This window comes from Heterocephalus glaber, unplaced genomic scaffold (genome assembly GCF_053883595.1).
Source record: "Heterocephalus glaber isolate CG9 unplaced genomic scaffold, H.glaber_assembly_v1.0 deba00001452, whole genome shotgun sequence".
NCBI lineage: Eukaryota > Metazoa > Chordata > Mammalia > Rodentia > Bathyergidae > Heterocephalus > Heterocephalus glaber.
The window spans coordinates 24,102,647-24,130,162 of NW_028258302.1; the positions used below are offsets into that span (position 1 = coordinate 24,102,647).

Consider the following 27,516-nt stretch of genomic DNA (forward strand, 5'->3'; position numbering starts at 1 on the left):
GTGCATTTTCTGCATCTAAAACAAGGACTCGACCGTGATGGACTGTGGTCTTGTTCATCTGTCTGCATTTCCTGTGGCCCCCAGTTTTGAGGGTTTTTCTAGAACTAGTTTTAACTAGCACCCATGTTTATCCCCACTCCAGTGAGGTAAGGAAAATGAGGGGCCCCACTTGTGTTGAGTGAGGGCCTCATTACAGGGGTGGCCATGGGAATGGTCTTGGGTGTTCATCAGACCTGGTGGGATGAGAAAGCCACAGTCAGTTGTTCTCATTCCTGTGCTGGTCTCCACGGCTCATGCAGTTCTTCATCCTCCACACTCTGCTCCTTTTTCTCTGCCCTTGCAAATGTGGCCATGGCTGGGAGGAGACAGCCTGGGGAGCATTCTGGAGCATCAGGGTTCTGCCTTGGAGAAGAGCCAAGGCCAGCAGCACTCACTCTGCATGCAGCTTGTGGGGGTTGCTCGTTAGAGGGAGGTGCTTGGCAGTACTGTTCTATGGGAGACACCGTTCAAACTTGGTGCCCCGTGGCCCCTAGGCTGTGTGCAAAAGTACTTGGAGCTGGTGTTTGAGCTGCTGCTGATCTGTCACTTGGAACAGGGTGTTTTTTCTTCTTCTCTCCTTCCCTTACTCCATCTTTGCTTTTTTTCTTTCTCCTTATCTTCTTATCTGTTTCTCTTTTCTTCCCTTTTCTTTCCTTTCTTTCCCTTTCTCTCTTCTTTCTTTCTGTACTGGAGATTGAATGCAGGGTCTTTTCACTGAGCTATATTTCCAGACCTTTATTAATTTTTTCTTTGGAGAGAGGGTCTCGTTAAGTCACTAAATTGGCCAGGTTGGCAACTTGTGATCCTCCTATCTCAGGCTCCCAGAGTGCTGGGATCACAGGTGTGCCCCACCATGCCTGGCTTCTCTTTTCTTCTCTGATTTTACTAGGACAGATCCCTCATGGGGTGTGTTCTTGAAACCTCCTTTGAGGAATTAAAGGGCTCTGGTTCCTGCATCTGGGGAGAAGCCACCTCTGGCAGACATCCCGCCTTAGAAGAGAGGTAGCGGGGCCGGGAATTTAGCTCAGTGGTTCCACCGCCTGCCTCACAAGCGCAAGGACCCAAGTTCGATCCCTGGTACCAAAAAAAAAGAGAGGTAGCACCAGGTGCACAATGGTGTGTGGGTCACCTAGCTTCTTTCCTGTGTGTGTTTTGGAGTAGAGGAACCAGGCCGTCTGTACTGGAGGCCTTTACTGGGTGTCTAAACCCAAAACCTCTGAAAATGATGGCACCTGTATCCCTTGCCAGGGTTCAAGCCCCAGGAGGGCAATTGGCTGAGCTCCAGGTGCCATTCAAAGGCTGTTCCAGGTTCGGGCCCGGCTAAGCTGTAGGCTCCTGCCCTGTGCCTGGTCTCCTCACCTTTCTCTTCTTGGCAAGGTGGATTGCAGGCTCCATCAGTGGAGTTCAGCCACGTCAGGGGGAGCCTGGGACATGGTCCCTCCCATCCTAGCTTTCAGGGCCCACCTGCCAAGTGGTCGGGTTTGGACCTCACTTGTAAGTTCTGAAACAGAGGGTTTTGTCCTGAGTGGCCCTCATGTCCCCTCCCTTTCTGCACTTGGGAAATCATTTACTTAGGGCTTCCCAGCATGCAGAGAGTGTGGGACTGGGGCAGGGGCTTGCACTAAACTTCTGTCTGTGTATGGCTTTTCCACCGCTGAGACCACAGATCTCAGGTAGTTTGGCTCAGGCCTCCTGCCTTTGGATTCTTGCACCCTGCCAAGAGGGTACCCTCTTTGGGTTCTGGGTTCAAGGATCCTGACAAGGGCTTTTACCCCAGGGACTGGTCATAGGTTCTTCTGCATGTCCAAGGCTCAGGAAGAGCACAGCCAAGATTCTCCCTTGCATTCCTTCAGGCTACCAGTGGGAGCTTGCTCCTTCCAGGATCAGGATAAAGGCCTTAGAGAAAGGTGCTTTGGTGTGGTGTGCTGTATCTGCTCTGGCCTTTGCCCCAGGTGGCCCACACTGCTGCAGCTGGTTTGCTCTGGAACAGATCTCTGAGCAGACAGGAGGCCTCTGGCTGTCTCTCAGAGCTCCAGCACTCCAGTGACAGGTGTTGATGAGTAGAACTGGTGGGGCTAGAGGCAGGGCCCAGCCTGGGCTGTGTGTGTGGATGGGAAAGGGAGGAGGGAAGGGTGTTCCAGGTCTCCTGCAGCAGTGACCTGGAACTCATGGCTCAGGGCTGGCACATGGGGGCTCCTATTTGGAGTGTTGTGTCCCCCTTTACTTGCTGAGTGACTTCCTCGAGCTCAGTAAATGCATTTCCTCAGTACTGGAGATTGAACCAAGGCCTTTGCATTGAGCTACATCCCCAACCCTTTTTTATTTTTTTATTTTGAGACAAGGTCTTCCTAAGTTGCCCAGGCTGGGCTCTCCTGCCTCATCCTCACAGGGTGCTGGGATTATAGGCATGAACCACCATGCCCAGCCATACCCACACTTTTGAAGAGTTTCTAGATACCATGGGTGGGTGGATCTGTGCTGGCATGTGGGGCATGGCTTTCATCATAGCTCATCCCTGATAGCAGCCATACGTGGTCACAGGGGCACCCAGCTTCAGCACCAGTGACTCAGCCCAGGAGGCTGATGTAACAGAGCAGCCAGAGCTACTGCAGCCTGGGGACTGAACCCCACAGTGTCGCTCTCATCTCCCAGAGGAGAGGGGTCCAAACCTAGTTCTGGAGCAGCTGCTGGGGAACCACCACTGGGTCAGCTCAGCGTGCTGATTTGTGTGGTGTGACCTCAGACAGAGGGTGCTGGTTTTTCTTTTGAAACATTCTAAAACTGGTTCTTTCTAGAAAAGGCCTGCTTGTTTTCCCTAGGAAATCACTGATCCTCAGACAGACTCTGAAGTGGTTCCTGGGGCATTAGAGGGGCAGGCAGCTGAGATACTTATTTAGTCGTGGTTAGTGCAGTTCATGGTAATGCAGCACTGTGCCAGGGAATTTTTCTGAACACATTTGCTCAAGATGGTTGTAGGATTTTCAGGTGTTAAATGAGGCCCTTGACACAGAAACTGTGGCTAGGCTAGCAGCTCTTTGTATCAGGATTGGAGCTCCTTTTTTTCTCCAGAAAAAGCCACCTGGACAGGTTTCTGGAGGTGAGGGACTCCTAACCTTGTATTGTGCCCTGCACCTGTGAGTCAGAGAGAGAGCCTCCCTCCCCCAGTTTTTATGGGCACAGGGAACTTGCTTAGGGTCCATGGGTGCAGTGGGAGAGGGACCGGGTTCCGAAACACCCAGTGATGAAAGAGCCACCTTGTCGTCTCCCCGAACAAACATTTCATCAGTCCAGGACAGAACAAGAAAAACATGAACAAAATAGGTCTTCTTAAAGATAAATGTGTCCAATTGAACATCTGTTCTTTACTCTGAGATTATGTGATTTTTTTTTTTTTTTTGTAAAAAATGTTGGACCAACCACGTCCTTCCTTTGTTGAAATGATGCCAGCAATCAGTGTTTTGTGTTTGATTGCTGGTTTTTACTCTTTATTTTCATTACCTGGCAAGAGACAGAGATGGCTATGTTGGTCCCTTGTTGCTTTTTGGTTCAGGAACTTCTCTGCTAGCCAGCCTGGGAATCTAGGAGCCACTGGTCCATCCTGGCTTGTGGCAGGTGTCTACAGTTATCTGGTCTTTGGTGGTCAAAATACTTCTCTGTTATTCTAATTCGCCCTGTCTTTGCTGCACGTCTTCTCTGGGAGTTTGGGGCTGACAGGTGAAATGGGCTGGTGTGCCTTTTCCTTGCTGACAGAGGCCCTTTGGCTTTCTGCAGCCATGGACTTCCCCCAGCACAGCCATCACGTCCTGGAACAGCTGAACCAGCAGCGGCAGCTGGGGCTTCTGTGCGACTGCACCTTTGTGGTGGATGGTGTTAACTTTAAGGCCCATAAGGCAGTGCTGGCAGCGTGCAGCGAGTACTTCAAGATGCTCTTCGTGGACCAGAAGGATGTGGTGCACCTGGACATCAGTAATGCGGCAGGTACCCCTGTGGGGCCAGGGCGAGCTTGCTAAGGCCAGAAGCTGTGGGTGGCCCCAAGCCATGCAGACCCTCCCAGGGTGGCACCTGCAGGCTGTGGGGTGCCCCAGGCCTCCCATGCAAGTCTCAAGTCCTGAGCAAGTACCAAATTCCTGCCACCTTCTGGGGGCCTCTTTTGACTAGGAGTGGGGTGGCAAGGGGAGCACTGGATGGAAGGGCTCGTGGTAAGCTCCGGGCCATGGCGAACATGGGGCAAACTTTGTCAGGATGGTCAGTGGGTTGAGTCCCTAGAGACCAGGAGTGTGGGGAACAGTGTTGGGGATGCTGAGGGTACAGCTAGAGTTAGGCCTTGGGACCGAGGGTGGGCTGGTCCTGGATTTGGCTTCCCAAGCTAGAATGGTGTGACATGTGAGATGTCAGGACAAGGGGTTGTTCTCCCATCTTACAGTCATGGAGACTGAGACCCACAGAGGTCAGGTGACTGGCCTGGAGGTCAGGTAGACAGCTGGTAACAAAGCCCAGAGGAAGTGCTGAGCTGTTAGATTGAAGTGTCCTCCAGGGATGAAGTACAGCAGCCAGGTCAAAGGTGTACAGGGCACATGTTCTTGCCCCTTGCCCTTGCTACAGAATGGTGTTCACACCGTCTGTCCCCTGTGGGTAACCTTCTTTCCAGAGGCTGTCTGCTGGGCCTCCCAGGAGACGGTGATGGAGGCTCCCCACTTAGCTGTCCAGATTTCCAGCCCTGCTGCTGACTGAAGGTCTGAGCAGGCTGCTGGTCCCAGGGCCTCAGGTGGGTCTGTGATGGTTGCCCTGTCCTTGGCAGGCTTGGGGCAGGTGCTGGAATTCATGTACACGGCCAAGCTGAGCCTGAGCCCTGAGAATGTGGATGATGTGCTGGCCGTGGCCAGCTTCCTCCAGATGCAGGACATCATCACAGCCTGCCACACACTCAAGTCACTTGCTGAGCCAGTCACTAGCCCTGGGGAAAATATGGAGGTCCCAGCTTCGGAAGGTAAGATTATCCGTAAGCTTGTGGGCCAGGGATTTAGCTCAGTGGTTTTGCTGCCTGCTGCGCAAGCGTAAAGACCCGAGTTCGATCCCCGGTACCCTGGTACCAAAAAAAAAAAAAAAAAAAAAAGATTATCGGTAAGCTGTTTCTGAGCAGGCAGTCCCAGACCCAGCCTTGATGGGGGCCTTGCTCTGACTCTTTGGGGTACCTCTGCTACCTACCCCTCCTGGAGGGTGCTGGTGGAGGCTGGCCACAGTCACATCTGACAACGGTCCTTGTGCCTGCCCTCTTCCTGCCTTTCACCAGCACAGGCTAGGAAGCTGTGCCTGGGTCACTGCTTGTGTGTGTGGGCAGAGGTTGCTCCTGACCCTGCCACAGCTATCTTCTCCCAAGGATCCTTCTTCTCCCCTGCTGTCTTCAGAAGCCCTCATATACCTGCTGTGGCCAGACTTTCAGTTGTATACTTTTTTTTTTTGGGGGAACCGGGGATCGAGCTTGGTACCTTGGGCTTGTGAGGCAGGTGCCGGAACCACTGAGCTAAATCCCCAGCCCTCAGTTGTATACTTTTAAGAGACCATGTTTCTTTCCTTCAAGCACTGACTTCTGATGAGTGTCCGTAGTGCACATGTGAGGTCTGTCTGACCAGTGTGTGTGTCCCACACAAGAAGGAAATGCCACTGTTGCATTCTCAGTTACAGCCAGGCATGGAGTTGGGGCTCAGGGACAATGTGTCCAGCAAACAAACCAGTGACCACTATTTACATATATCCCTGGGGGCACCCAGAAGAACTGGAAGGTTCTAGGCCACCTGACCACAGCCAAATGGTAGGCAGTTGATGGGAAATGGCAGCTCTCTCCACTTTCAGGAGGAGACAGGAAAGCCAAAGAAAAGGCTGCTGCCACCTTGCTGAGCAGGCTGGACCAAGCTGGAAGCAGTGTACCCCCAGGCCCAGGCGGGGAGCTCAAAGAGGAGCGGGGTGGTCAGGCTGAGACCACAGCCAGTGGTGAGTTATGATCCGGGAATGGGCTGGCTGCCTGGAGGGAGGAGGTGGGCAGTAGGAAGTCAGAAGCTGTCCCATCCCCTGCCCACAGCCTGGGCCCCAGGGTGGTGATGGGCCTGCAGTAGGGAGGTGCATGGCTTGAGTGCCCACACTCCCAGACAGCTCCATGGTTTGTTCTGAGGAGTCTTTTCCAGCCACAGCCAGGGGCCTGGTCTAGGAGAGCCATCAGCTCCTGGACAGAGGGTCCCAATCCAGCCTCCGTGCTCGCCCCTTCTGCCACAGGTGCAGAGCAGACAGAGAAGGCTGACGCCCCCCGGGAGCCCCTGCCTGTGGAGCTCAAGCCAGACCCCACAAGTGGTATGGCTGCTGCAGAAGCTGAGGCTGTCTTGTCAGAGAGCTCAGAACAAGGTACTCCCCCATCCCTGGCATGCATCTCCTCCCAGGGCCCCTGTGTCCACTGTCCACTTGACCTCCCACTCCTACCTCCAGCCAACACCACTTGGAGCTACCATTCACTTTAGCCTTTTTCTCCTTGAATCTTGAGCTGCACATTTTGGTTGAGAGTCCCAGGAGTATATTGACGCACTCCTGGAGATTCTGCTTCTGCCCATCTCTAGGTACCAGGCAGGGTATGCTTTGCTGCCCACAGCACTCCCAAGTGCTTGTTGGCTCAAAGTGCCCATCTCCAGCTGACTGAGGCATACACCTGCAATCTCCAAATAGCAAATACCCAGGTCATACACAGACCCTGGGTCCTTCCCTGGCAGTGCTGGGGACTGTGTCCTTGTCACTCCCAGACCTTGCTGGAGCCCTGCTAGGTGCTCAGGCAGAGAGGAAGGGGTGTGTGAGGCATGAAGTGGATCGACTGGGCCTGACCTGACCTTTGAGCAGCCTGAGCTCACATTCCAGGTGCCTCAGTGCTGCTGCCTCTTTGCAGAAATGGAGGTGGAGCCGGCCAGCAAAGGAGAAGAAGAGCCTGAGGAGGAAGATACAGGGCCTGCCGAGGTCAAGCAGGAGGGACACCGGCTAGAGAACGGAGAGGCCCCCGAGGAGACCGAGGAGTCCTTGGGCACAGACTCTGGGCAGGAGCTCGGCGTGGAGGCCCGGAGCCTGCGCTCTGGCACCTACGGGGACCGCACTGAGTCTAAGGCATATGGCTCCGTCATCCACAAGTGCGAGGTGCGGGCGCAGGTGGTGCCAGCCCCCTGCCTGCCCGGTCCCCACAGCCCACTCACGCCCCCTCCCGCTGTGCTGCAGGATTGTGGGAAGGAGTTCACACACACGGGCAACTTCAAGCGGCACATCCGCATCCACACTGGAGAGAAACCCTTCTCTTGCCGCGAGTGTAGCAAGGCCTTCTCCGACCCTGCTGCATGTAAGGCCCACGAGAAGACGCACAGGTAGCTGCCCCCCAGGCCTCCTTCACCTTGCAGGCAGCTCCCTGGGATCCAGGGAGCAGCCCTCCCTGTCCGTTGCCTTCTTGCCACCAGCCCGCTGAAGCCGTATGGCTGCGAGGAGTGCGGCAAGAGCTACCGGCTCATCAGCCTGCTGAACCTGCACAAGAAGCGGCACTCGGGTGAGGCACGCTACCGCTGTGAGGACTGTGGCAAGCTCTTCACCACCTCGGGCAACCTCAAGCGCCATCAGCTGGTGCACAGCGGTGAGAAGCCCTACCAGTGCGACTACTGTGGCCGCTCCTTCTCTGACCCCACATCCAAGATGCGCCACCTGGAGACACACGACACCAACAAGGAGCACAAGTGCCCACACTGTGACAAGAAGTTCAATCAGGTGTGCAGGCACTCCCAGAGCCAGCCCCGGGAGCCCCACTGTGTGCGGGGCTTGCAGAGGCATGGGACCTGTAAACAGTGACTCTTCCCCAGATGGTGCTCCCGACTACTCTGCCCAGGCAACTAGGGAGGGCAGGTTGAGTTGGGGTGGCATTTGGCCCAGACAGAATTAGGTGGGGGTGTTTTACCTGTCACTACTGGGACCTGGAACCTTCTGCTGGCTTTGGGAAGATATAGCTCCATCCCTGGTATCCTGGCAGACCTGAGAGTTATTCTCTGGGGTTGGGTTGGGCAGGGGCCTGAGGCCAAGGTCTGCGAGTGGCCCTTCTGACCCCTGCCTGGCACAGGTGGGGAACCTGAAGGCCCACCTGAAGATCCACATTGCAGATGGGCCCCTCAAGTGCCGAGAGTGTGGGAAGCAGTTCACCACCTCAGGTAGGCCCCAGGCCACCCGGGCTGCCCGCCCGACCCCTCCCCCCAGCCTCAGGGCCCACACCAGGCCTCCCTCGGTCTCACTTGCCACAGGGAACCTCAAGCGGCACCTGCGGATCCACAGCGGGGAGAAGCCCTACGTGTGCATCCACTGCCAGCGGCAGTTTGCTGACCCTGGTGCCCTGCAGCGGCACGTCCGGATCCACACGGGTGGGTGAGCAGGCCATGTTGCTTGCAGGCTGGGGAGGGAGCCCAGGAGGAGAAGCGGGTGCTCACGCCTCTCCTGCCTGCCTCTCCAGGTGAGAAGCCGTGCCAGTGTGTGATGTGCGGCAAGGCCTTCACGCAGGCCAGCTCCCTCATAGCCCACGTGCGCCAGCACACTGGGGAGAAACCCTACGTCTGTGAGCGCTGCGGCAAGAGGTGCTGCCCCTCCCCGGCAGGGTGCGGAGGGGTCCCTGGAGGGCTCTGTGGTGTTTGTTCCAGATGAGGGGCCCCCACCCTGCTGCCCAGCCCCCTGTGGCTAGGCGGGCAAATGTGACGACTCCCTCTCCCCGTTAGGTTCGTCCAATCTAGCCAGTTGGCCAATCACATTCGTCACCATGACAACATCCGCCCACACAAGTGCAGTGTTTGCAGCAAGGCCTTTGTGAACGTGGGGGACCTGTCCAAGCACATCATCATCCACACTGGTGAGCACGTGCCCGCCCACCCAGGCCCTGCCAATGCTTCGCCTGCAGCGTGGTGGGTGGGAAGGTGGTTGTGGAGGCAGTGGAGTTGGAACACAGGCCCTCTCCTTAGAGCTCCCAGAGGGATGGGTGCCACTGGCGGCATCTGTCAGCTCTGGTGGCCGCCCCAGAGAACTTCCTGCTGGAAAAGGCAGGGGTGCTAGGGGGGCAGAGGCCTGGAGGTCCTCCCACCCCACCCCAGCTGCCCCTCCCCCAAGGCAGGAGAGACCCTTGCCTCCCCACCAGGAGAGAAGCCCTACCTGTGTGACAAGTGTGGGCGTGGCTTCAACCGGGTGGACAACCTGCGGTCCCATGTGAAGACTGTGCACCAGGGCAAGGCCGGCATCAAAATCTTGGAGCCAGAGGAGGGCAGTGAGGTCAGCGTGGTCACTGTGGATGACATGGTCACACTGGCCACCGAGGCACTGGCAGCAACAGCCGTCACTCAGCTCACAGGTGCGGGTGCTGGGTGGCAGAGGGCAGCTGCAGGTAGCCTGCCTCAGGCTGGCATCAGTGTGGTGGGCACTGCAACCTTTGCCTCAGGCCCTGGTGGTTCTGCCCACAGTGGTACCAGTGGGGGCAGCGGTGACAGCCGATGAGACAGAAGTGCTAAAAGCTGAGATCAGCAAAGCCGTAAAGCAAGTGCAGGAAGAAGGTGAGGGGCCCCCCAGGGTGTGGGCTCTGGTGGACCGGGGCCTTTCCCACCCTGACTGCAGCCCCCACCTCCACAGACCCCAACACCCACATCCTCTACGCCTGTGACTCCTGTGGGGACAAATTCCTGGATGCCAACAGTCTGGCGCAGCACGTTCGGATCCACACAGCCCAAGCGCTGGTCATGTTTCAGACAGACGCGGACTTCTACCAGCAGTACGGCCCGGGAGGCACGTGGCCAGCTGGGCAGGTGTTGCAGGCTGGGGAGCTGGTCTTCCGCCCTCGGGACGGGGCTGAGGGCCAGCCCGCGCCAGCAGAGACCCCACCTGAAGCTCCTGAGTGCCCACCACCTGCTGAGTGATCGGGCATCCCTTCTCCTGACTTTTTATTTAAGGGTGGATGGCACCCTAGAACTGAGAAGGGTGCCCCCATTCCCTAGAGAATAAATCTGATTATTTTCTAATGCTGCCTGTAGGTCCCTGTTGCAGGGAGTGGGAGGGCTGGCAGCTATGGCGGATGTGACAGAAGAGCTCCACTGTCCAAGGACCAGCCTTCCTAGAAAAGTCCTGCTGTCTCTGGGGCAGACCTGTCTATACCCAGGCTGACCATCCTGAGCTGGGCTGTGGCAGCACATGGACTGAGACTGCAGCTCCACAGGCCCCCAGGCAGCCTGGGTGCTCTCCCCACCAAGCACTGCTGTGACCCCACTCTCCTCTACAGGCCCAGGGGACTGGGCAGCTGAGGAAGAAAGGGCAGTGGGGAGAACCACACTGCTCCAAGAGAGCCAGGCAGCCCAGACAGCACCAGCTACCCCTCCAAAGCTAAGCCCAGCTCCAAGACCTCAGTGGCTTTGCCCCCTTTGGCCGCTCATGGGACTGGCTCAAGGGCACTTTCATCCAGAGAATGAAGGTAGGCTGAGTACTGTGCCAAGCCCAGCAGGCCATGGGGGAACTCTTTTGGCCCTGGAGAAGCAGGAGGCTTTGTACTTCGTTCATCAGTAACCCTACCAGAGCACAGAAGCCAAACCAGTGCTGTCCTTTGGGAATGGTTATTTGCCCTGAATCAGTGGATCCCATTCACCTCCAGGCTGGCCTGGAGGGACAGGAGGATGTAGTGGGGCACTTGTGGGAGGGAGCACTGCACCAGGACTGTCCATCCTTCCGACCGCCCCCTGCACACAGCTCACACCCCCAGCTGTAACCCCTCCTATGTAATCCTAGGTGATTTTGTAGGCCTATTTGTAGGAACCCTCTTGATACTGCAAGTGAAAATGCCAACTTTATCCCAGCAGGGAGTGGCCAGTGGGTCCCTGGCATCCCCTTCCACCCTCCTGTCAGGCAGCAGATACAGGGCTGAGCTGCAAGGAACACCAATAGGTCAGGCCCTGCCTTCCTGACTCTGCAAGAGCCACTGGCACTGTAGTGGGGAAGGGAAGGGCTGGGACCAGAGACCAGAGCCTGTGTGAGATGCTCTGGCAGGCTGAGGCTTAGGGCTGAGCTCAAGCCCTAGCATGTGCAAGGCTCCAGCATGGGGGTTGTGCGCATGGGCTGGGAAATGCTGCTGCAAGGGGGTGATTTTCTATTGTATCACAGGCTGAAGTGCTTTCCAGGTTACCTAGGAGCCAATCAGGACCTTGAAGTTTCATGATGATCTACACACACCAGAACACTGGAAAATGTTACAGTTCATCCACAAGAAGTCTTTTGTACAAGATGAAGTCATCTTGGGGGAGGATTAAGGTGGGGTAAAAGCATAGGTGAGGTGAAGCTAGCTGTTGCCCTAAGCCAGTGCCCCCTGGCCCTCCCACAGAGCGACAATCACATTCACACTTGAGGTGTTTTGTATTTTTTAATAAAGTTTGTAATCCAATGGACACACAAAACAAAACTGCGCTGAGAAAACAGTTTCATAAATTAATAAGTGTTAGGAAGTGGGAGAGGTCTGGGTCACAGGAAGAAGGTTGGCCAGTCTTTCTGTACAGGTGCTGTGTGACACTTCCACGAAGCGGGAGCAGCGCCCGTGCTGTCATGAAGCGCACTTATACAAATGAGTGACAATACAAAGTCTGAGTATGAAAATAAGATTTTCTCTGAAAACACATTTTTTGGCACAGATTAAAAAAAATGTATGTTGGGGAAATTTGATTTTTAAGTCAGTATTATATATATTTATATATATTATATATTTATATATACACACATCCCAAGTTCTGCATATCCCACCAAGAAAGGAAATCCTGTGTTTGCTCCTGTTCCACTGTAAACTGTACATCCTGGTGAGCCAAACGTGGTGGCAGCAGGAGAGTTAAAGGTGATGTCCAATGAGCAAAGAAGAGAAGGTGGGGCAAAAAAACCCAATGAAATGTTCCTTGACCCCAAGGTTTCAGCAGAAGTTCCCGGTCCTGCATTAGCGTCTGTGACGTGTTCATACACACCAAGACGTCTGTCAGTGTCACAGCCTGTCTTCACTGTGCAAAAGTCCAAGTCACTAATTTAGTGCAAAGGCAGTCCTGTTTTGTTTCTTAAAAACGAAAACAAAAAATTCCACTGCCCTATTCCTTTTCTCAAAAAAAAAGAAACCCAGCCCCAAGGTGTCTGTGAGTCCCTCAGTTGGTGGCACGTCCTGGGCGACAGCATCGTGTAAACATACAAGGCAGCAGCACCACCACCCAGGGAGATCCGTCCCTGGGAGCTGGGTGGTCGAGGAGGCCAGTGTCTGGCAGTGGGGTCTGTCCCCTCCGCAGGTGCTCCTCTGCCTGACTGGGTAGTCTGGTGTTCATTTTTTTGCGGCAGAACCTCGGGGAAATTACCCTGAGGTGGTGATCGTCCCGTGGCTCACACAGAGGCAATGACAATCATAAGGTGGGGAGAGATGTTGGAGACACTGGCAAGGAGGTCAGGGGCCAGGCGGGAAAGGTGACTCTCAGAGAACTCACAAGGCGGGAAGATCTGCAGCACATAGGCGGGCTGGAAAAGGGGGAAAGAGAAAATGGGACCTTCCTGCCTTCAGCTCACCCTCCCCAACATGCTTCCGACAGGCCCACAACAGGCCAGAAGCAGGCAGCCAGCCTAGGTCAGCATCCTAGCCATGACCACGCCCACCAGATGAACCACTATGACTGCCCTGAGCGCCTGTGCTCAAGAAGGTCCTTGGGTACCCCCTCACACACTGCTGGTTGCCTCTATTCAAAATGCCCTTTGCCTACTTCCTCCAGGAGCTGCTAGGCTACCCTAGCTTGTGCTGGTGACCTGTGTCACCAGACTCCCACTTGCCACCAGCCCTTCCTGTACAGGGGGGGTTAGGGCAGATGGGATTCGACACCATGCTGGACCAACCTGATTGGAGCCAGGGTTCGGAACGTTGATGATCCCTGCCGCCTGCTTGGCCTGCAGGTAAGTGATGAAGGCAGCCTTAAGAGACTCTGTCTGGCTTACCACGTCGTCTTGGTCACGACCACAGGGCAGAGCCAGCAGCAGACAGTAATCTGTCTCCACCTGAGGCAGAGAAGCCAGTGGTCAGGGGCCTCCTAACCAAATAGCAGCTCATATCCAATCCAGGATGCTGAATCCATTAAAACCCCCCCCTTTGGGCCGGGAATTTAGCTCAGTGGTTTTGCTGCCTGCTGCGCAAGCGCAAGGACCCAAGTTCGATCCCCGGTACCAAAAAAAAAAAGATGAAAACCCCCCTCCTTCAAGATGACTTTGTTAAAAGAAAAAAGCCTCCTTTCTGGGTGTAAGAATGTTTCACACTCTCAGGTAGTAAGACAATGTGCCTTTCACTGTCCACTTCCAAGAATCGTGCCCCATGCCGGGAGAAAGTCAGGGAACACCTGTGCATTCCCTGTGTGGGGGCAGGGGTCATCTGGGGCCTGTAAGTTCTTACTGTCATTCTTCGGGCCACCCCTTCCAGCTGTGAGGCCTCCAGCCGCATTCTCTGGGCGATCCTCAGCGGGGGGCCTCCTTCTGAGAGAGGCAGGGATCGGTGGGCCAGGACATTGTTGCCAGAGACAAAGTGGAGCTGGACAGCAGCTGTGTCATTCTTGAGAGCCAGCAGGCCCTGCCACACGATGGGATACTTCTGTTCACAGGGAAACAAAGCAGAAGTAAGTTTGGGGCTGGAGAGCTGAGAGCAGGCCATGCTGGCTGTGGCCCTAGGCAGCATCTCGATGGCCTAAGTCAACTGGGGAATCCTAGCATACTAAACCCAGCACACAGCTTGGGAGATGGTGGAGGCAGCCCTCGCCCATGCTTACCTTCAGAAGCTGGACCATATCCACAGATCTCTGGGAAGTCAGGTGTGGAGAGGAATCTGGCTTGGAGGCTGGCTGGACTTCAGTGTGTGGCAGGGCCAGCCCTGGTGGGGTGCTTGGGCCTGAGGTTGTGGGAACAAATAATGGCTGCTTTGGGGCAGCCTGGGTGGGCAGAGGGGCCGGGAGGTCCGGCTTCATGGAGACAGACACGGGGGAGGGGTAGGAAGTCTGGCCTCCTTCCACTTGCGCCCTCTGAACCTGGGGGGTATGGGGTTCAGGTGGCCTGGATGCTGGTACAGTTGGGAGGCGGGGTTGCTCAATTCCTCCTGTCTGAGTCCCCTTTGCTTCTTGGGAAACCTGAGGCATCTTGCTACATGGTGGCTGGCCAGGCTGGCTGAGTTGGGAGGGATTACAGGGCGGCACAGGCAGAGCAGGCTGTGTGGACTGCACAGGCGGGGCAGGCTGTGCAGACTGTGCAGGCTGAATGGGCTGCAAGGGCTCACCTTCAGGAGTGCCCTAGTGTTGGAAAAGAAGGCAAGGGAACAGAGTCAGAGTCTGCTATGCACAGGCCCCTGCTCCCAACGAAGGGCCCAATGGGCCACACAGGACAGTGTCAGCCGCAAGACATCCGGTGCAAGCCAGCTGGGTAAGAAGTCTCGTCTTCGTCATCACCCACCCCACTCCCACAGGCAGAAGCCACCGCACCTAATGTGGCACAAAAAGCTCTTCCCCATGCCTGGAGCTCTCCAACCCTTTCACCCCCAAGTCTCCTCTTTAAACTCACAAGAACATTACCAGCGTATTTGGGAGTACCTGACAGGCTTGCCTGTCCCTCAACCACTGTCTTAGCTGGAAGGCGACTTCCTAAGCCATTTCTGCTTCAAAGCTGTGGAGTCCCCCAAGCACACACCCCACAAATGTGGGGGAAGACACCTGGCTTCCTCACCTGGGCAGGAGTCTTGGTCCGGGAAGGCAGGCCAATGGAGGAGGCAGCAGGGAACTGAGTGGGTGTGAGCTGTGCTGGGGCATGGTAGGTACGGATGTCGCCGTATCTGTACTCTTGAAACAGCTCCCCACTGGAGTGCACGATCTGTACTCCATGAGTCACCACCACAGGGGGAGTCAGAGGCAGCCCCTGGAGCTGGTTGCTGGGGGTGACTGTAAGGATGCGGGCCTCACCATGAGGGGGTGGGGGTGGGGCAGGGGCAGGGGGTGGGGCAGGGGCAGGGGATGCTTTGGCCTCTGGCGTCTTGGTAGATTCTTTCCCAGGTTGCTGAGGGGCCTTGCTGACAGCTGGCACCTTCACCACACCCTCTGTGGCCCTGGGCTGCTCGCTGACTGCCACATGTGGGTGCACCATGATCCGAACATCCCGGGGCACGGTGTATGGGTGCAGTCGGTACTCAGACTGCATGACCAGCACCTCGGACTGCACGGGGGCTGCGGCTCGAGCCACTGGGAGATGGTAGTGCACTTCTTCCTCAGGGGGGTGCTGGGAGGCCAGAGTGGACACTCCAGCCGTGGCCGGCTGTGGGGTGCCTGCGCGCTGCGGGGCCCGTACTTCTATCTGCTGGGGCTGCAGGGGAGCCCGAGGAGAGTGAAGGGTTTCTGGCCGGATACTGTAAGTGATGCTGGGCAGTGTAGGTGTGTTCATTCTCACCTCGCCCTGGGACAAATGGCCAAGGGATACAGTCTGGGTGATGCTGTGGGGTGGCATGATGACAGACTGCTCTGGGTGGATGCTAGAGATGAACTGAGGCACTGGAATGCCTGCAGCCAGCATGACTGTGGCATTGGTAGAGAGCGCTGTGGATGTGGTGCTGCTGGGGTGGCATGCCCTGGGGAACGGGGGTGGTGCAGGCCCGCTGGATCGAGGAGAATGCGTGTCTGGTTTGGTGGCTGCCGAGTGGGAGACCATTCTGTCCGTTGGAGTGCTGGGCCCTGAGGTGGCGTGGTTCACTTCTGCAGGCAGTTTGGTGGGCAGAGGAGGAGGATGGTGGGGTGTGAGTGTAGACCCAAGGTTGGCTGGCTGAAGGACCTTGGTCTCTATTTTGAGGGTGACGGGGTCAGCAAGCTTTTTATTAGTGGTAACAATGCTTGGGGTGAGGACCAGCTGGTTGTGGACCAGTACTGGGGGTGTGTTTATGCCCTGGGTGAGAACCTTCACTGTGCCACCCTGGGTGACGGGGGTGGACACAGAGAGGTGGATGGGCTCAGGCTTCTCCAAGGATGGGCGGTCGGCCTTGACAGAGGAGATCACAGGGGATGCATTGTAAGTCTGAGCAGTCAGCACCAGGGTGGAATGGGTGGCCACATTTGTGAACCCTGGGGGAGCTTGAGGGCCTTTGGGTGCAGGCTGTGATAGTGTGACAGAATCAGGTTTCACCTGGGACTTGGACACCGACTGCTGAAATTCAATGTCCATTGCACTGGCTGGGGGAATCTGGCTAATCTTGGCACTGATCCGCTGTGGACCTTCAGTCTTCTGCCCTGAGTAGCTCAGGAGCACAACCCCCTCTGAAGTATTCACACGCAGCCCTGCACCGGAGCCTGTGTCTGCAGGACGGTCATCAATCACAGACATGGACCCAGGGTGGAAGCGACTGTTTTCGTTACTGCTCGATCTCTGCTTGCACTTTGCTGATGGTGCAATCACTGCACTTGTCATAGGTGCTGCGCCTGCTGTGGCAGTCACACCACCAGATGCAGCAGTCACTGCACCTGCAGTGGCACTCACTGCACTAGCAGCAGCGTTCACCGTGCCGGTGGCAGCATTCATTGTACCCACTGTGGCATTCACTGGAGTGGTGAGGACGTTTACTGGCCCAGTGAGAACATTCACAGGCCCCTTCAGGACATTCACAGGCCCCGCAGGGGTGCTCACTAACCCTTTCAGTGTGGCCACTGACCCCTTCACGGGTCCTTTCAGGGCATTCACCGGAACCAGGGAAACATTCACCAGGCCAGTCAGGGCACTCACCAGGCCAGTCAGAGTCTGAGGAGCTGGTTTTGCCAGGGTTATCTTCTGTGAATTCTCCAAATCAATGCTGACAGGCATCCGGCTGATAACAGATGTAATTTTAGGAGCAATGACTGGAGCCACCTTTTCTTTGTCAGTGGCTACAGGAACCTCTGAGGCTTGCATGTCAGAGGCATTTGTTATTGGAGCTGCTGGTTTTTCCTCTACAGGAGGCTTTTTAGATTCAACTGGAGCAGCTGCTGCCTCATGGAGGCAAGGGGCAGCACTTACAGGCTCTGCGATGGCTGTGGTGACACTTGTCGATGTGATACCTGTAGCAGATACATATTTGGGGTCCATGAGGATCTTCCTCAGCGTACTGGAGCTGGTGTCCACATCAGAGGCCTTGGTATCTGGGGGAAGAGCTGGAGACGGAGTGGACTGAGCCCGAGGCTCTTCCTGTCTGGTGATCCACTCTGTCACCTTAGGAGGGGGGCTCTGCTGTGGGACTGCCCCAGGACCCAGGGCGGGTAGAAGCTTTGCAGCAGTTATAGAAGGAACTGTGGGTGGGGGGTTGCCTGAGTCACTGGGTGGGGTCACTGGGTCACTTTCAATGATGGTGTGCACCTTGAACCTGGCCTGAGCTTCATCATCCAGCAGTGCTGGCTGGGAAGGAGGGGGGAGGTCTGGAAGCACAGATGCTTTGGTTGGAGTCTTTTCTTCAACGCTGATTTCTTGGGACACACTCTCTGCAGACAGACTCTTGCTTGGCTCAGGGGTGCATGCCTGAGGAGGAGCACAACGGGGCTTTTCACTCTGCTTGTCTTCCTGTGGAGGTTCTGAGGGGTGTGCTGCCACCCCCTTATTCATAGCAGGGCTCTTGCTTTCAGCCTCAACAGTCTTGGAGGCATGGGTCTCTGTGGCAGCACCTGCCACCTTCTTATTTGTATTCCTTTTGCGGCGTGACCGAGCTGCCTTCTGGCGCCCTTTGTCTTTACGAGCAAGAGGTACTTCCACTTCCTTTGACCCTTTGGTTTCCTGTGCCAACTGAGAGGTTTCACTGCCATTCCCTCTGGCTTCCCTGGCATTTGCTGGGATCCCTGAGGTGTCAGAGGTGCTGTCTTGTGGCCCAGAAGTCTCTGCAGCAGCCTCTGTCTCCAAGATGCCAGATACAGCCTCATGAGTTTCAGGCTCCATTTCTCCCCCTTGGGGCTGCACCCCTTGCGTCTGTGACGGCAAACTTGTCTGAGATTCCGCAGGGAAACGAGGAGGGGCAGGGAAATTTTCCGGCTCCCCAGAAATGTCATTGATAATGGATCCGATGGCAGCAGCCAGTTCTGTTTCACTTGCCTGATGTGGGGGCTTGTCTTTGTCCTCTGTGGTGGGGCCCTTGGTTGCACTAGAAGCTGCTGCTTTATAGGCTGCATGGGCAGAGGTCTCAGTAAGCTTTTCAATGTTCTCCACAGCTTGCTCCAGCTCCATCTGCTGGGCTAGCTGAGTGGCTTCTGGGGATACCCTAGAGGCAGACATGTCTTCCTCCTCTGGTTCCTTGTTGGGGGCCGCTGGATCATTTTTCAGCTGGGATGAGGAACTACCTTCCTTCTGGGGACTCTCGCTTTTCTCAGGTGAGACTGCTACGACCCCAGCTTCTGGTTCCTCTGCCTGTGCCACAGGCCCTGCAGCCTCCCCATGGCCAGCTGCTGTGTCTGTACTTTTCAGATGTGCAGATCTGTCCACTGCTGACCTTGAGTTTCGAGATCTTCCTCGCTTTGATTTAGAGTTTTTTTCAGGGGCTGGCTTTTTCTCTACCACCTCAACTGGAGGAGTGTCGGGTGCATTTTTGTCTGTGCTGGCTTCTTTTTTGTCGTTTCTGTTCACTTTCTGTTCACTTCCTGCTTCTTCTTTATCAGGTTTGGACTTGGTGTTTTCTTTCATGTTCACTTGGAGACTCACATCAGTGGGAGCCTCAGCACGTTCAGCATCAACTTTTGGTTCATTTTTCCCCCTTTTCCCTTGGGGGCCACCAGTGACTGCTGATTTTTGAGACCTCGGGGACCTCCATCCCTCAGCTGGCTTGAGCGTTTCTGTTGGTTCTTTGACCTCATTCTCCTCCTCCTCCTCAGCGCGACGGCGTGTTTTCGGAGGCCTTCCCCTCCGTGGAGTAGTGGGAACCACTGCCACCTCCTGAAGCTCTCGCTCCAGTCTCTTTCTGGTCACTCGTGGCTGCTCTACAGGCTCTTTGGCTGGAGAGCGGTTTTCATGGTCACTCATGGTTGCGTAAACACTCCTCACGTTCCGGCGCCTTGTTCGGCTGAGAGGCAAACTTGGCTCAGGGTGCTCAGGGTCCCCCATAGAGTTTTTAGAAGCAGTCCTTGTAATCTTCTCTGCTTCCATCTTCAATTCTAAAAGCTTCTGTGCTTCTCCCCGAGGGGAACTGGCCCTCTTTAGTTTTTCCCGGTCTATCCTCTCACTCTTCCTAGTGACAGGCTTCTCCACAATACTTGCTGCAGCTGCCTGAACAGGGGTCTTGGAACGCTTACTTTTGTTTGGTTTCTTATCTTTTGCAGCAACTGGAGGATCAACGTCTACATTTTCAGAAGCTTGAGGCTGAACCTCAGGAACAATTTCAGCTTTTGGGTTTGGATTAGGCTCAACCTTTGCAGTTGTATCTGGCTTTTCTACTTTTGGATCATCAGATTCCTCAGGCTTCTGAGTTGGTTTTGAAGGTGGCTGGGTACTGTCAGGGTCTGGATCTACCCTACTCTCTACCGGGGAAAATGAGGCCCCCGGAGTTGGAGGCTTGGCGTCTAGGTAAGGCAGCTGGTCAGTGGACGAGCTTTCAGCCATGGAAGGCATCACAGCAGCATCTTTACTGGTGTCTGCTCCTGGGGACAAGTCTACCTGTTCTGGTTGTTCAACAGAGACAGGAGCCAGTTCTGATACTGGTTTTGCTTCTTCTGAGACAGAGGCTGCCTCCACAGTCTTCTCTTCTGTTACCAAAGGTGTCTCTACTGTTTTTTCACTGGTTGTCTTTTCTGGTGCTGGTGACACTGTCCCTGGAGTCATAGCTGTGACACTGGGAGGCCTGACTGAAGATGGAGTTCTCAGTTCTGACTCTTTATTCTCAGAAGCAGATTCTGGGGTCTTGGGATGATTCTCTGTATCTTCCTGCTTCTCAATCTCTTTGGGTTTTTGGTCTTTTTCTTTTTCTTTCTGTTGCATTCGGGTGAGCTCCATAAATCTGCTATGGAATAGGACCACTGGCTCTTGAATGGACTCACTTGTGCTGTTAACTCCATCTGATGTCTGCCTCCCGTATAATCGACCAGTTATGAAGTCAGATTCTTCATCTTTCCTCTCCAGATGCTGGAGTCGCTTGGAATCTTGTTCAAAGATCGAGCTGTGTAAAAAACGGGAGGCAAATAGTTCTTGCCTTTCCTGCTCTTCTTCTTTATGATTGTCTTTTTTATCATCCATTTTTCCTTCTGAATCAGTCCTGATTTTCTTTTTTTTCATGTACCAGGATGGAATAGGTCTTGGAGCAGAGTCAACCTTTTCTTTATCTTTGTTGTTTCGAAAATTAGCAAACCGGGAGTCCCAGTCAAGAAAAGACCAATTTTCTTCTCGGGATGAAGAAAGGGATTTAGCTCTTTCAAGCAGAGCTTTAGTGTCTGGTGTGATTGTCTTATCCAGTGCAAAAGAATAAAATTTGTTCCTTTCTAAAGAAGTAGAGAGTCTTTCATCTCGCTCACGTAGTTTGTCTTCTCTGTCCCTCAATAAAAAAGACAACCGAGAGCTTTCATATAATGCAGAAGCTCTGGGTGAGTGGGATTTGTGCTCACTATCTTCATCAGAATCCGAAGGCACCTCGCCAGGTTCCAAATCCCGTACAGACCTTTTTCGCAGACTGTCTCTCTTAATTATGCTGTTTGGGAAACTGACATCAAATCTGCTGGCATCCTGTTTCATTTGAGAGTCCCAGCGATTTAGTTCATCTTCAGAATTCAAGACAGATAGCTTTATTTTGGCCATGTCTGCCATCTGTTCTCTCCTGCTAGAATCATAAGGGTTAAATTTTAAGGACTCTTCCCTCACTGTTATACTAGAATAGGGGAGATTTTTTTCATCTACTTTAGGAGAACCTTTCACTGACATTAGCCTTGGGGAGCTTAGAGGATCATCATCTTCATGGAAGGAACCATGGCGAATACTGGGAGAACAGCTAGTCCTTTCAGAATCTTCACTGATTTGGCGTGAACTTCTATAATTCCTCTCTCTCTTGGTGCAGATATCAAAGTCAACATGATCCATCCTTTTCTTTTTGCTGGGAGGCGAGTCATCAGTGACATCTTGTGGAGGTTTGCCTACCTCGTGAACAAGGCTACGTCTTTCATATTCATCTACATCTTTTTTAGGACTGCCAAACTTCTCAGACTTGGCTATTTCCATCTCCATCTGCTGTTTTCTACGACTCTGCTCCATTTGTTTTCGGTAACTCTGTGTGTGATCAATGTCAATGCCAATTTTCTCTTCAGTATTTACTGCATGAGGTTTCTCTTGGCCTGGTTTACGATCAAGTGTTTCATCACGAAGACTACAGTAGTTTTTCCTGACATCATCTCTCTCTGGACCTTGATCATCTAAGAGCTGCAGCTGTTTGAGCTGTGGTTTTGAAGGGATAGGTTTTTTCGACTGGATTTCTTGATTTTCTGCAGATTCAACTCCTGGCTCTCCCAATCGTGCTTGTAGCTCTGAGCTGGGCCTCAAGCCAGACCCAGCAGAAATACTGACAAGCTCCTGACAGTCTTTGGGACTGGGAACAGTATTAAGTTTGTCCACTTTGATTTTTTTAGATTCTCTTTTAAGAATTTCTTTTCTCACAGGCTTTCTTTCAGACTCTCCTTCCCTTAGTAGAACAACATCTCGAGATGAAACATCAGGCATCTTTTTCAAAAGCACCCGAGTATCTTCCATCTCGGGACTACTTTTCTTGATTTCTGGTTTTTGCCTTTCTACTTTTAAATTAGAATCTGCAAATCGTCTTTTCCTGGCTTCCAGCTTCTCCAGATCCACAGCACTCAACCCATCAGCACTCTGCTCTGGCTTGAGGTGCTTCCTGGGTTTAGGCCTGACTTCCTTATCAACTACTTCAGTGTGGCTTGCAAGCAGCTTTTCCTTCGGCACTTTCATTCGAACAGATTCCAATTTAGACAGGTCCAATTTTGCAGGCTCAGCCTGAGAGACCTGAAGTTTCTGATCCAGGGCAGAAGACTTACTGGTATCATTATCAAGTCTGGCTTTCAGCTTCTCCAGTGGAGTATGGTCAATGACCTTTCCCTCTTTTTCTTTTACTCGAGTCAAAACTACACAAGGCATGAGTTCCAAGCGGTTTTTTGCTATTCCTTCTTTGTCGGCTTTCTCTCTGCTCAGTTTATTACAACTCCTGGATTTTTCAGGGCTCTGTTCTTGCTCATTTTCTTGGTCTGTCTCTGAAGACTGAGAACTAGGGGAATGAACTTTTCCTTTTCGCTTCTGCTTGTCAGTTTTGTCCTTTTCCACTTTTTCCTTCCGTATTAAGCGCCTCTCTCTCTCCATTCTCTCAAGATCAAAAGCTCGTTCTTTATCAGCCTTTTCATTTTTTGCATAGCGCTCCAAACGAGCCTTGTCCAGTTTCTCGTACCGTGGAGGGGAGAGTGAGCTACAGCTGCCACTTCGGTCTGAGGAGCGGCTGTACAGCCTCCTCTCGGAGTCACTGGCCAGTCTATCAGCCTGTGAAGGTGATGCACCAGGACTTTGTGCGCGGCGCAAGTGTGTGGGACTCTGACTCCGCTCAATGGGCCGCCTCTCATGGTCTCTGTCTCGGTCAGACTCAAATCTTTCACGTTCTCTCTCTCGTTCCCTCTGTCTGTAACTGTATTCCCGAATATCTTGTTCATAAGGATCACTCCTGTAATCTCTGTATTCCCGAGGGTCATCATAATAGCGTGACTCATAGTAGTCTCCTTGGTATGTTTCCCATTCTGAGTAGAATTCTCTCCCCCGAGCAGGATAGTCCCTCCTGGAGTCCTCGGGATATGTGCCTGGTGTGCGAACGCTCTCATAATATGGCCGGTCTTGGTTATAGTCATAGGATCCCCTTCGCTCCTCTCTGCCAAAAACAAAAAAAGACAATCTTAATGCTGTTATCTCCTCATCACTTACATAGCAAATTATAGCCTGATTCTAAAAATCCTTAACATTATTTCATCACTTGTTAAACTGTAGTGGCTTTCTAACACAGCACCCACTAGCCAGCCACATTTCGGTCTGAGCACCTGACATATGACTAATATAAATTGAGATGTGAGTGTAAAATACACACTACATTTTGAAGACTTAGTTAAAAAGAAAAGCAAAAATGATATTTAAGGAGATCAAAATATTACTCATTTCATCATTATATACAGCATACATGTCAAATTATCACACTGTATTCCAACAAATATGTACAAGTATGTATCAATTTTAAAAAGAATTAGAATGTTTAAAATCTCACTAACAGATTATATGTTGAAACAATATTTTAGATATAGTGAGTTATATAAAATTAACTCCACTTTTTTTTTTTCAACTTTTTAATGTGGCTACTAGAAACTTTATAACAGGATTTAGCTCAGTGGCACCATGCCTGCCTTGCAAGCCCGAGGTCTTGAGTTTGATCTCTGGTACCAAAAAAAAAGAAAGAAAAAGAAAAATTGTAATATAACGTACATTAGGTTCCATTGGGCAGCAGTGGTTCAGCCCTTTTTAATTTTTCTTTAACTCAGGTGTCCCAACATAGCAGGCATTTGTTATTAAGTACTATCACACTCCACATTTCTAAGTCTTTCACAATTACTTTTTTTTTTTGTACTGGGGATCAAACTCAGAACCTTGTGCATGCCAGGCAGGCTCGCCACCACTGAGCTAAATCCCCGGCTCATAGTTACTTTTTTAACAAAGGATGTGCTGGCCAGGCATGGTGGCACACGTCTATAATCCCAGCTATTTGGGAGGCTGGGGCAGGAGGTCTGCAAGTTGGAGGACTGTCAACGAAACTTTGTAAGACCCTTTCTCAAAATTTAAAAAAGGACTGGGGATACAGGGCAGGGATACAGTGCTTGCCTAGCACGCATAAGGCCCTGAGTTTAATGCCCAATACAGAGAAGGAAAAAAAAGATATTCTTACAACCTGGGACTAGGTGTGGTGGTACATGCCTCTAATCCCAGCACTTGAGGCTGAGGCAGGAGGGTCACCGTGAGTTCAAGACCAGCCTGGACTACAAAGCAAGACCCTGTCACAAAAAGAAAAAGAAAAAGAAAAAGAAAAACAAGAAAACTTGGAAAATAAATGTACTGTTTGGAAAAACAGAAAAAATTTTTTCCATTCACTCTATGGAAAATATAAAGATCCTCAGGTTCTACTGCAAAGAATGCATTCCACAGGAACTGCCATGTGAAGCCTCAAGGGGCAAACCCAGGTCACAGGGAACCTATACACCTTCTTCCTCCTGCCATTAGGAAATACACACCACTGGACAGGGGAATAAATAACCATAGGAAAGAAACAAAGAATAGAACCAGAGCCAGATCGTCACTAAGATGAATACCTGGCCTAAAATGATTTTAAGCAAGAATGTATAAAAATGAACACCCACACTATATTACCCAACTCTCATGACACTGCTCTTTTAAAAATATTTAACAGGGCCAGGGATGTAGCTCAGTGGCATCACACCTGCCTGGCAAGCTCAAGGTCCTGAGTTCAATCCCTGGTACCACAAAAAAACCCCATACACATAGGATTTTAATGTCTTCCGTGCAACTAACTAGGCCTCCAAGATACCTTCCACTCACTCAAGGCTGGAATCCCTTCAAGAATTCTTTTAAGCACTAATGTATTAACATTGACTTCAAGCTGCTACTTAGGGAGCCTGAGACTGAGCACTTGATCTCCTCTCCCCAAGATACACATTCTTGGGCCTGTGCATACTCACTTATACACAAAACTGAGAAAACAGAACAGCCTACCAAGACCAACTTTCCAGCTAGAGGACTGTTGACCTTCACTCTTATGATGTGGAATCTGATCTAATAGTAAGAAACTACTAATACCTTAGACATTCAAGCTTTTAGGAATCTGGTAGTGGAGATCATTTTTAAATTTAAAAGCTCTACATTGAATGACTATTGTACCATATTCCATTAGGAAATGACTCAAAGAGATACTTTCTGTGATCTCGACAAAAACACAAACTGGAATGAAGACAGCAGAAATGCTTTCAATGGATTTCTGGTAGCAGGATCAGGACAGGGCTCATCTTTGTCATGGAGCCTCTTCATTCTTGACCAAAAGGCTGGAAAGGCATTTTTCACACAAAGCCATCTGTCTAAAACATCGGTACAGGGTGGAGATTTAACAGCAGAGATATGTCTGGGCAAAGGCTTCATCACATGGACAATAGTTTCCATTTTCAAATGTAATCAGCTATTGGAGAACCTAGTACTGTAGCATTATGCTAGGATTTTTTTCCCTTGGTACTGGAGATTGAACTCAGAGCCTTCAACTGAGCTGCATACCCAGTGGATTTTTATTTTGAGACAGGGTCCAACTTGCCCTGGCTGGGCTCAAATGTGCCTCATCTTCCCAGAGTGCTGGAATTAAAGGTATGTGCCACCATCAGAATAACTATCAAATATGATATTACCATCCTCCTGCCTCAGCCTCCCAAAGTGGGGGGGAATTAAAGGTGTGTGCCACCATCGGGAGAATAACTATCAAATATGGTATTACCAAGACTGAAAATACGGGGAAACCAAGTTTACCTTTCACATTGCTAAAATCACCAGTTTCTATATGCTCTGGCTTACTGAGTTGTAGGAGACCAGGTAATGAGGACTGAGGCCTAACTGACCTTCTCTGTGAGTACAGAAGAGAAAAACAACAGGCTGTGCCTCCTTTGCCAACATGTAGGCATGCTAGCACGTTGAAAGTCCTAGAGAAGAGTCTATACAGCTGAGTTCAGGTTGTTTACTTGAGTATATGCTATAGGTAACAGAAAGCAGATGAATCTTTTATTACCCTGATTGCTTGTTCCCATGTCTAAGTGAATAAAAGTGAGGTGAGCCAAATGCTCAGGGCACCTGTCCACGAGAGGCAGAGAGCTCCCTGGCCCCCTCATTCCAAATTAACTCCATGTCTTTTTGTCTTTTGTCCTCGTTTGCCCTCTGTTTGGGAGTAAACTCATAGGCTGGGATCCTAGACTGAGTCAAAATATTCAAGAGATTAAAAAAATAGAAAACCTCTTGATACTCTTGAAAGTTTTTGCTTACTAATTGTTTTGACTTTTTTGTTTTGCTTTGTTTTTGTAAAAGTTCATGTGTGGTAAAACCCCAATGTTTTCATTACTAAATATGTAAGGCATATTAACAGTTCATAACACACTCTAGGTAGATAAAGTTATAATACGGCAAAATAGTAACTGTTTAAAATTGTAGCAGCATTCAGTGAGAAATTTAGATAGGGTCACCCAATCTCCCATGAGGCACATGAAAACTGGATTCACAAAAATAAGCCTGTGTTTCTACACGACATGCGAAAAAAAAGTTTTTTGGGAGATCAGAATATGAGTAAGGGGTGAAAAATAAAATTTAATCCCATCTAAACTCTATGCATTATGTATTAAAATTCAAGCTACACTGCTAGGTTTAAAATACATACCTTCTTTCTAGTAACATTTCATAAAAGTCTCTGACATCTTGACCAGATTTCTCCATGCAGTGATAAAATGCCAACTGACTGTCCCGATTTGCAAAATCCACCTTAAAAAATAAAGTTTGATACAAGTTTCAGATTTTAATCACAGAAAATGTTATCCAATCTGAAAATTTTTCACAATTCAGGAAAATTTTCAGGAACAACCAGTCTAAACTGAAACTGTATCTTATTAATCTAAAATCTTTTTTTTGAGACAAGGTCTCACTAGGTACTTCAGGATGGTTTTGAACTCGCAGGGGATCCCTCCACCTCAGCTTCCCAAGTGCTGGGATTACAGGTCTGTGCTACCACACCCGGCCAATTTTACACCAAGCTTGACAAATGATTCAAGGTTCTAGAAGGAGTAGAAAAAGTAAAATGGAAAACTGAGACAAATCACTACTAGGATCCTAGGTTGGTGATTAAATAATGAGATCAATTAAATCTAGCAAAGTCTGATGTACATAAATTTGCTTGAACAACAGTTACAACATAAAATAGTATGACAGAGTATTTCAATTTCATTCACTGGTGGGCCTCAGAGTCACTAAAGCATATGATAACTATTAGTTAGCAATATCTCCATCATTTCAGTCTAACCATCAGTTATTAAAGTACATAGTTCCTTCAAACAATATAGTTCGAACAAATAATAAGAAACAAAAGTAACATGCTTGCAGTGGCTCCCCACTCTTTAGGAGAGAAGAAAAGAGGAAGGCAAGATCCTCCAGGAAGCTGCACCTGTGGGCATAGACACACTTGTCACAACCGTGAGTGGGCTTGCACTGCGTGTGCACCCATGGAGACAGAGTGATTTTTAGGGAAGGAACTGTGGTTCCTGGCTTACAAGACCTATGCCCACAGGTAGCCGAACAGAAAATTCCTGATATTGCCCCTAAAAACTGAGG

The 27,516-nt window shown here is 51.5% G+C and overlaps 2 protein-coding genes across 10 annotated transcripts in view; one reads left to right on the forward strand and one right to left on the reverse strand.

The window, feature by feature from the left end:
• Positions 1-11,512, forward strand: part of Zbtb17 (zinc finger and BTB domain containing 17) — a 29,567-nt gene extending 18,055 nt beyond the window's left edge. For 2 of the 6 annotated variants that reach the window (XM_087215737.1, XM_021262859.2), the window contains 16 exons: positions 3,811-4,017; positions 4,838-5,026; positions 5,890-6,027; positions 6,307-6,432; positions 6,962-7,203; positions 7,282-7,424; positions 7,515-7,815; positions 8,162-8,249; positions 8,340-8,456; positions 8,546-8,687; positions 8,805-8,935; positions 9,218-9,427; positions 9,537-9,626; positions 9,703-9,855; positions 10,346-10,534; positions 11,218-11,512. In XM_087215737.1, the coding sequence (XP_087071863.1) occupies positions 3,813-4,017; positions 4,838-5,026; positions 5,890-6,027; positions 6,307-6,432; positions 6,962-7,203; positions 7,282-7,424; positions 7,515-7,815; positions 8,162-8,249; positions 8,340-8,456; positions 8,546-8,687; positions 8,805-8,935; positions 9,218-9,427; positions 9,537-9,626; positions 9,703-9,855; positions 10,346-10,534; positions 11,218-11,222 (2,469 nt within the window). In that variant the 5' untranslated portion in view covers positions 3,811-3,812 and the 3' untranslated portion in view covers positions 11,223-11,512. Of the gene's footprint in view, positions 1-3,810; positions 4,018-4,837; positions 5,027-5,889; positions 6,028-6,306; positions 6,433-6,961; positions 7,204-7,281; positions 7,425-7,514; positions 7,816-8,161; positions 8,250-8,339; positions 8,457-8,545; positions 8,688-8,804; positions 8,936-9,217; positions 9,428-9,536; positions 9,627-9,702; positions 10,089-10,345; positions 10,535-11,217 lie in introns of those variants that run through there. The other 4 variants (XM_021262861.2, XM_021262863.2, XM_021262862.2 and 1 more) reach the window with 4 other exon arrangements.
• Positions 11,455-27,516, reverse strand: part of Spen (spen family transcriptional repressor) — an 85,826-nt gene continuing 69,764 nt past the window's right edge. For 3 of the 4 annotated variants that reach the window (XM_087215736.1, XM_004850347.4, XM_087215735.1), the window contains 6 exons: positions 26,573-26,673; positions 14,821-22,981; positions 13,878-14,390; positions 13,508-13,702; positions 12,961-13,119; positions 11,455-12,591 (listed from right to left, as the gene is read on the reverse strand). In XM_087215736.1, coding sequence (XP_087071862.1) covers positions 12,460-12,591; positions 12,961-13,119; positions 13,508-13,702; positions 13,878-14,390; positions 14,821-22,981; positions 26,573-26,673 — 9,261 coding nt within the window. In that variant the 3' untranslated portion in view covers positions 11,455-12,459. The remainder of the gene's footprint in view (positions 12,592-12,960; positions 13,120-13,507; positions 13,703-13,877; positions 14,391-14,820; positions 22,982-26,572; positions 26,674-27,516) is intronic. The other variant, XM_087215734.1, reaches the window with a different exon arrangement.